Raw genomic sequence first — 9,198 nt, forward strand, 5'->3', positions numbered from 1 at the left:
GTAAAACTATTTTGTAATTGTATGACATCACTATAAGTTGAAGTTTTGTCAATGGCTCTAGTACCCGATCTTGCATTGAGGTTATATTTGAAATGTGCTGAGGTATGTGATGTGATTTCTATATTTTTTGACTTTTGTATTATTATTTTTATTGTTATTGTTATTTTATATTGTCTAATATGCACCAGCCTTGTAGGCTACAAAGGATTAATCTTTTCACACAGGCATACATATTATACGAAGAATAGATTTTGTTAAATTTTAAATTTTATCATAGTCAAGATTTTTGGTGTCAATTCAGTTCCATTTATTTGCTTGATATAGCACTTTCAAGTTTTTCTTATTAGAACATTATACTTTGAAAAATCTACCAAATTATGTCAATGAAAATTAATTTGTACACAGTTGGGTAGATTTTTACATGTTGTAATAGGATGAAATAACAATAGGATGCTATAATAAAGAAATAAATGATATTAAATTTCTATTTCTTATGCTTTGTTATCTTATATCTTATTTTACTCTTTGTATTGGTTTTAACAGTTTTCGAGGGCACATCTAAGTGTGCTCTATCTGATTGATTATACGGACACTTTAAAGAATCCACACCTTTGTGATCAAAAACAAGGATACCTAACATTATTGATCAATATCAATAATAAGATTATTATGCAGGTTCAGTTTATATATATATATATATATATATATATATATATATATATATATATATATATATATATATATATATATATATATATATATATATATACCTTTTATGATAGAAAATAAAGTGTTATAAAAATAATTCAATAATCATTATTCAGTTGTTTTCAACTTTATTTCATATCCTTTTGGCATCATGTAACAACTTGGAAATAAAATAAACAACCATGCTAACATTGGATTTGATGGTTTTGAAAAGGTGATTTATTTTGTGTTTATTTTCAGATTTTATTTTTCTAGTTGGTCATAGGGAAACCCTCAAAGCAAAACAAAATGAGATTTTATACAACAAATTGAATTTTAATCAAGTTGATTGTAAATTTGATTTTGCAGGTTTTGACATTTTCGTTGAGCATAATTGGTTGTTTGTGTGTACGAGGCACTTCAAATCCAAATTGTTTGGCTGTATTTGTAATTAATATTCAATTTTGATGATTAGACAACCTTGTAGAAGAATTTTTGATGATATAATATATCTACAAAATTGATGTAACTATTAAATTTATATTTACTATATTTTTATATATTTTTATGAATATTATAATTGGAAAATTGGATTTTATTGAATATTTTTATCAAACTGAATTTACTTTGTAACATATTTCTACTGAACATATTATTGTTGAACAAACACTACAAGAAAAATCATAAATGGCTATGGAAAATTACTATGGAATCAAAATCCGTTGCTATTTTACTACGGAATATGCTACGAAACGACTTGTCGTAGCTATTTTGCTACATAAATGGTTACAAAATTGCATTATGTAGCTAAATCTTAAATAGCTACGTAAAGCTGTTAAGAAATCTAAATTTATAGGTATTTTACTACGGAATATGTTACAAAATGGTTGATTGTAACTAATTTGGTACGGAAATGGCTATGGAATTGCATTTCGTAGCTAAATCTTTGAATTCTTGCTACGGAATTAAATCTATAGCTAGTTTACTACAAATTTTTTGGTTTTAGCTACTTCTCTGTGAAGTTTGTTACAAAATCCATGTATGTAGCTAGTTGGCTACATAATTGGCTACGAAATAAAAATACGTTGCTAGTTAGCTATGAAATTGGGATCCATAGCTATTTTGCTAGGAAAATTTGCTACAAAATAAAATTTTGTAGCTAATCTATTAGAGAACTTGTTACAAAAAGGTGAATTTGCAAAATAGCAACGAAATCAAAATGCATAGGTATTTGGCTATGGAAAATTCCGTAGTCAAGTAGTTACGAAATCTGTTTCCGTAGAAAAATATATAAGATTATTGAAAAAAATAACTTAAAAATACACAATTATCTTTGAAAACTCAACAACAAAAATAAAATATTATTTTTAATTGTTTTGAAAATTTAATTATAATATAATTTCTACATTATAAATATTCTGTAATTTTTAGATATTACTGACATACATTTGCTAATTTTCGTATAATAATATTATCCCCAATTTTTTGAGGCTTTGGAAATTATTAACCCCAAATCAAAATTTATTTTCCCTCAGCCTTGTACCGGCCTTTTCTAAAAAAAAAAAGAATTAATTTGTTTTGTTTTGGTTTTTTAGTAAAAAAAAGAGAGAGAATCGTTTGATGAACTTGAGCCATGATGTTTGTTTCAATGTTTTACTAAGGGTAAATTAGTAAATTCACACAAATATACTTCCTCCCCAACCCCAAATTAGAGGTATCATGTTCAAAAGATATCCTGTTCAAACCCATCGTCGGATGCCGATCGCATCTATCCCTCTCTCAACTTGCCGCCACTGTTTGTCAGCCACCCATTACGCCGGTCGTTGCTACTCACAGCGTTCGATTTCATTGGTATTTTTTTGCATAGATTCTATTTGAATCTTTAGCAAACTCGAACCCCATTTCAGGTACTGCCCCAAGCCTTAATTTCACCCTGTATTCTTGTATCACGGTAGGCATCTGTTCTTTCATGTTAATTAGGATGTAATGTTATATTTGAACAAAGTTTTGTATCATGGTAAGCATCTATCCAGTTAAGCATACCCCTAAATAATTTGTCTTGGAACATGAAATCCAGTCATGGTGTTTGTTGTTTCTTTTTAACAGATATAGAAAATATTCTAATCTACTCCAAAGTAAAGAAAAGATGACACCACCCATGAATTACATTAAAACTACTAATAAAATATAATACAGTGTTACACAAATTCTCAAAAAGTAAAAGTCGGATGCTAGATATTCAACTCTTAGATCATGTAATCAACAAATTCAAATCTCATTTTTTAGATTCGATAAATGTATATTTGTTAATTGTCATACGCCAAAAATACCCTAAAAATCTAGTTGTGGGGTGGTTAATCAAGGCACTAGAGATGAAATTTTAAGGTGTCTAGTGGCTGAAAAGCGTGTTGGGCAAATATGTAATTTAAGAAAATAATTTCCTTGACAAGAATGTTATGGTATTCAAAAGTCAAAATGATTCCAACTTCCAGATCTTGATAGTCCCATCATCACTTACTGAAGCAAGAAGCATATGCCCCTGCAAAATACAATAAAACTATTGATGTAATATAAAGAAATGAAACTATGTTGTTATAAATATAATAAAAAATAAACAAAAGTAGGTTGCTATTTCTTGACAAGAATTTTCAAACCTTAATTTCACCATGTATTCTTGTATCACGGTAAGCATCTGTTCTTTCTTATATTTGGAATTTGTGTGACATTGGTGTAAGCATCTGTTGTATACTTTTTTTTTGATATTTATGTGACTTTAGTATATGCATATACTTGTAATCTTTATGCTTGTAAGCTTTTATTAAAAGAATGATCTTGTTTAATACTTTGGTTTTTTTATTAATTTTATCAATGGTGTTGTTATTATTGATATCTTTCTTGCTTTTGTGGTTTCTGCTTGGATATGACTAATAGCATACACTTGTAATCTTTATGCTTGTAAATATTTGTTTATAGTACAAATAATGGTCAAATGAAGTTATTTGTAATAGCTAATCTCTTAAGGGCGGCAACAAGTGACTTGTATAGATGTATATTTAGAGCAAAGGGCATAACTGAATTTTTCAAAGTATTATGTGTTATAGGAAAATAACTTAAAATTAGGATGTTTAATATAAAAAAAATGAAAGTAGGGTGCTATCTTACACACTTTTTTGAGAGTAGGTTGTTCTATCTTGACGAGGATATGAGGTTAAATACTTGTTTAATTAAGATCTGCCATCTTATTTTCCTGATTAATATTTTCATTTCAAGAAATATGGTTAGTAGGTTTGTTTCCTAACCTTTTATTACTCCCTGATTACGACTAATTTTTGATACTTGTGTGCAGATGTAATAAAATGAGCAATAGAAATAGAAATTGGATGTATGAACGACTTGATGATCGTGGTCATGTCTCTCATATTTTCATTAATGGTGTGAAAACATGCATCGAGTTTGCTTCTACTAAGCAAAGTTATATGGATGGAGATAAAGTTAAATGCCCATGCACAAAATGCAATTACAATGCATATAAAGCAGTTGATGAGGAAAAATATCACATATACAAGTTTGGTTTTGTTCCAAATTATGGGTTTTGGGATAAACTTAGAGAAACATCATTGGATAGTACTTCATTAGGGATGGATGATACATACATGAGTTTAAATGAACACCATGATCCTACTTATAGAGAACCGGTTATGGATGCAGTGGGTCCTGATTTCATGACTAGAACTATTGATGAGGAGCCAAATCCAGAAGATAAGAAGTTTTTTTGATATACTAGAGGTAGCCGAGAGAGAGTTGTGGCATGGTTGTAAAAAGGTGACACATCTATCTATTGTAGCTCGACTATTGAATATCAAATCAGAATATCGCATACCTGAGTTATGTTTTGATGTCATTTGTCAATTGATAAAGGATAGGTTATCGGAGGAGAATAACATGGTTGATAGTTTCTACAAGAGCAAAAAGTTAATACAAGCATTGGGTTTACCTGTGGAATTGATTGACTGTTGCAGGTCTGGATGTATGATATATTGGAGGGGCGACAAAGATCTTGAGCGGTGTAAATTTTGCAACGCATAGAAGTACAAAAAGTCAAGAAACTCATCCACACGTTTGCGTATAACTTTCAAGAGGATGAATTATTTTCCCTTGACTCCAAGGTTGAAGAGACCATACGTTTCACAAACAACAGCCGCATCCATGTGATGGCATGCTGATAATCATGGCCACCATGTCGGTGTAATGTGTCATCTATCTGATTCTGAAGCATGCAAGCAATTTGATAGTAACCGTCCTTCATTTGCAGCCGAAAGACGTAATGCTAGATTAGGCATATGTACAGATGGGTTTCAACCCCATGGTGCTTCAGGAAAACAATATTCATCTTGGCATGTCATTATAACACCTTATAATTTGCCACTGTTTGTGTATATGAAACAGCCTTACATGTTTTTTACTATGATTGTGCCCGGACCTACAAACCCTAAACAAAAACTAGATTTCTTCCTTCAACCAGTTATTGCAGAACTCAAACAGTTATGGGAAGAAGGTGTTTTAACTTATGATGTTTCTTTGAAACAAAATTTTCAATTAAGAGTTGCATTGATGTGGACAATTAGTGATTTTCCGACGTATGGAATGTTATCAGGATGGGCAACCGCAACGAAGCTAGCATGTCCATATTGTGGGAAACATACACAAGCTTTTAGACTTGAAAATGGTAAGAAGATATCATGGTTTGATTGTCATAGAAGATTCCTCACTATTGATCATCCATATAGAAAAGATAAAGGTAAGTTCAAACAGAATCTTGTAGAGACAAAAGGTCCACCTCCAAGTATGAATGGTGAAGAAACCATAAGGCAAATTGAAGAACTTGGTTTGTTAAAAGTGACCGAACTTAATGCCGATGTATTAAATAAATCACGTGGAAATGTGGTTGGAAAAACAGAAGCATATTCTGGGATTTACCATATTGGAAAACAAACCACATTAGACATAATTTTAATGTTATGTAGATTAAGAAGAATTTTTTTGAGAATATGTTTTACACTATAATGGATGATAAGAAGAAGACAACGGACAATGAAAATGCGAGAAATGATATGAAACTCTATTGTAAGAAGACAAAAGGAGTAGATTAAATTCAAAGAGCAAATTATGCATTAGAGAAGAGGAAAAAGAAAGTCGTAAGTGAATGGGTAGAGAGTTTGAGGTTCCCCGATGGTTACGTTTCAAATTTGGGGAGGTATGTAGATCTGAGTGCATGTAGACTATTTGGAATGAAAAGACATGATTGCCATGTTTTTATGCAAAAATTGTTGTCGATTGCATTTTCGAGATGTTGCCAAAAAATGTGTGGGAAGCAGTTACCGAAATAAGTCTTTTCTTCAAAAGCTTAACTTCAATAGTAATTACAACAGAAGACATGAAAAGGATTAAAGCTGAGATCCCGATAATTCTTTGTAAATTAGAGACCATCATTTTCCCTAGTTTCTTTGACTCGACGGAGCATTTGCCGATACATTTTTCGTACGAAGCAATGATAGCCGATCTTGTGCAATATCGATAGATATATCCATTTGAGGGGCTTGTTTTGTAATTCACATTATATTTTAGAATTGTAAGTTGTCACTCTTGGTTAACTTATCAAATGTTATACTTTAGATTTCTTCACCAGTTGAGAAAAGATGTGAAAAATAAAGCTAAAGTGGAAGGGTTGATTTGCAATGCATACTTAGTTCGTCAAGCATCAAACTTTTGCTCTCACTATTTTGAGCCTAGCGTTTATACACGTAACAGAAAGGTGCCAAAATATGATGATGGCAGAGTTGAAGATGATGATGACCACGAAAAATTAACTATATTTTCATATCCTTTCCGCCCATATGGTAAACTCAAGTGTAGAAATCTAACTGATCAGGAATTCAATGCAACCCATTCTTACATATTGGTTAATGAAAAGAAGATGCAACCTTACCTTAGGTAGTATTATGAACAACATTTAACTTAGTTTTTATTTAATTTTATAAGTATAAAAAATTTTAATGGTAATGTATAGGAAGTATGAAGAGTCATTGAAAGACCTAAATCCGGATATAAGTGAAAATGATATTGTTATTGAAGTAGATAAAAACATTGCTACATGGTTTCAAAACTATGTGAGTTTTTGAGTTGTTGTTTTCTTTTATTTTGAGAAACTTCTAATGTATTTCATTCTTTGTCATATAGGCATGCCAAAATGAAATAAAGAACAAGTACATACATGATCTTTCTAAAGGACCATTAAGGACTGTGAAATTATATAATGTATACTTTGTAAATGGTTACAAGTTTCACACGGAATCACACGGTGCGAACAAATCAACAATGAATAGTGGAGTGTGTATAAGTAGCCCATTTGGTGATTACTATGGAAAGCTGTTGGAAATATTAGAAGTTGAATACCTCGGTTTTCCATTTAAAATTAGTATGATCCAACACCTAATGTAGGTTTCAACGTTCTCAACTAATATAACTTAGTTGATATAAACCAACGAACAAAGTTCAACAAGTTTGAGCTATTTATTTTAGCCATGCAAGCTACTCAAGTCGGTTTCATTCCTTACCCGATCTTGAAACAAAACAACTCTGAATGGTTGGCTGTATGTAAAGTTAAACCCTATGGATGGAGTGAGATACGAAAAAAAGACGTTGCTTTTCAAGAAAATGAAATTGAAGCAAATGAAATCAATAGCACTATACAAAAAACCATCGAGTATGAAATCTTGAGCAACGAGTTAGATAATGAAAATAATGATGAGGGTGAATCTGATGATGAAAGTGAGGGTGAGTTTGATGATGAAAGTGAGGGTGAGTTTCAGTATAGTACATCAACCAATGAAGAAGAAAACAACGATGAAGAAGATAATCTTCTTTATTGTGATTAGCATCTTAAGGTAATTACTAATTTACCCCTTTGATTTTATTATACTTTTATCAATTTCTACATAATTGTTTTTGAAATTTATTGTTATAACTTTATTTCTTAACCAAAAGAGCAACATACTTGCATTGTTTTTTACCAATAATAATGTTGCTATTATGGGTTACATATAGTTTCTGGAGGGAAAATATGTATAAAGTCACTATTATTTAGGGAACATTTATGTAACTTTTATGAGCACATGGGTCATTTCTGTAAATTCTCTAAAAGGCATGGACAAATTCTGTTTTTTTTATGAAACACATGGACGACATATGTAGTCTTCCAATTAAACAGGGACAATTTCTGCAATTATTGCACGACTTCCATAATGTGCCCTCAAATTGTACATGAAGGTTATTGTAGTCATTCAAGTGTTTATCCCAAAGTTATATTGCATTGGTAAAATGACCGAATGAATAATGATCATTTTCACCAATGTTGTTGCTTGATTAATATTGTCCTACCATCAAAAGGTGGAAGAAAAGACGTAAATACCCTTGTTATCCATAATATTTTGTCCCAAAATTCATATCTTTTGAACGAGATTCATGTAAATGGGACAAAACTAACAATTTTTTGTCCTGAAAGGTGGGACAAAAGACCTAAATTCCTTTTTGATTCAACATAACATGAAAGTAGTATTTGTAGTAACTAAACTATTAATTGGAATGAAAAATGTGGGTAGTGTTATGTTAATCTCTCTTTTGATTCACATATTAATCTCTCAAATGATTATGTGAAAATCTTTTGATTCTAAACACAAAACATTTGACTTAAATTTCTACTTTTTCTATTTTATTTTTGATATTTATTTTGGCTTTTTTCCTTGAGCAGGTTTCAAGTTGATGAAGAAAGATATAAAATTAGTTGAAAGAATAAGTTAGATTTGGGAAAGCATTCTGATTGAGGGTTAAGAACTAATTCAAAACTTCAGCAGTATGTTCCATTGCCCTTTTGCAGTGTGAATCCTCAAAAGCCTAAAAGATGTGAAAATAGTTGAGGGCTTTGTGTGAGTCTCATATCCGAATAAAAGAGAAATGACTATTTGATAAAAGCTATAAATACAAATAAAGAATATAAAATATGTTGCACATAATAAAGATTTAGAAAGAAAACATTTACATATTTTAGCAAACTGCATACATTTCTATTTGCCCCACAACAAAAGCATAAACATCCAATAGAAAATAATCTCTAGATCTAATATAGCAAAAACATCTAAAAAGCCTTTCAAGGTGCTAACACAACTATTCTGCAAATATAATACCCAATGGAAATCATTGTGTCTGGTCCAATGGTAATTTTTATTATAGAAAAATGTAGCAAGAATAGCTAGGACCCTTGGAATTAGAATGATTGTACCGACTAATGTCAAGAAGAGCAAAGTATAATTTTTTTCAAAATAGTTATGGTTCGTATTCACTATTTCATTTTGTTTATTGGTTTCTGGGTCGTCAAATTCAACAGCCTGGCTTAAATTACATGGAATTAACCATTTTTCCCATGTATTCTTTATTCAAAACAAATGCAATAAAAAA

At 30.7% G+C, this 9,198-nt stretch overlaps 1 protein-coding gene across 3 annotated transcripts; it reads left to right on the forward strand.

Annotated features, from left to right (window-relative positions):
* Positions 1-2,356: 2,356 nt before the first annotated feature.
* On the forward strand, positions 2,357-6,374 carry LOC111876981 (uncharacterized). 3 transcript variants are annotated; one of them, XM_023873536.3, is made up of 3 exons: positions 2,357-2,594; positions 4,034-4,509; positions 4,611-6,374. In XM_023873536.3, the coding sequence occupies exon 3, from the start codon at positions 4,936-4,938 to the stop codon at positions 5,749-5,751; it is 816 nt and encodes a 271-aa protein (XP_023729304.1). In that variant the 5' UTR covers positions 2,357-2,594; positions 4,034-4,509; positions 4,611-4,935; the 3' UTR covers positions 5,752-6,374. The 3 variants fall into 3 exon arrangements, with proteins under 3 accessions (XP_023729304.1, XP_023729305.1, XP_023729303.1); XM_023873537.3 differs by having other exon boundaries at positions 2,358-2,594; positions 4,707-6,374; XM_023873535.3 differs by having other exon boundaries at positions 2,358-2,594; positions 4,034-6,374.
* The last annotated feature ends 2,824 nt before the right edge of the window (positions 6,375-9,198 follow it).

The sequence above is a fragment of the Lactuca sativa genome, chromosome 2 (assembly GCF_002870075.4).
Source record: "Lactuca sativa cultivar Salinas chromosome 2, Lsat_Salinas_v11, whole genome shotgun sequence".
NCBI classification, from domain to species: domain Eukaryota; kingdom Viridiplantae; phylum Streptophyta; class Magnoliopsida; order Asterales; family Asteraceae; genus Lactuca; species Lactuca sativa.

Excerpts from the sequence above, each read along its gene's own strand:
- LOC111876981 (XM_023873536.3), top strand. The coding sequence starts at position 4,936 with ATGTGTCATCTATCTGATTCTGAAGCATGCAAGCAATTTGATAGTAAC.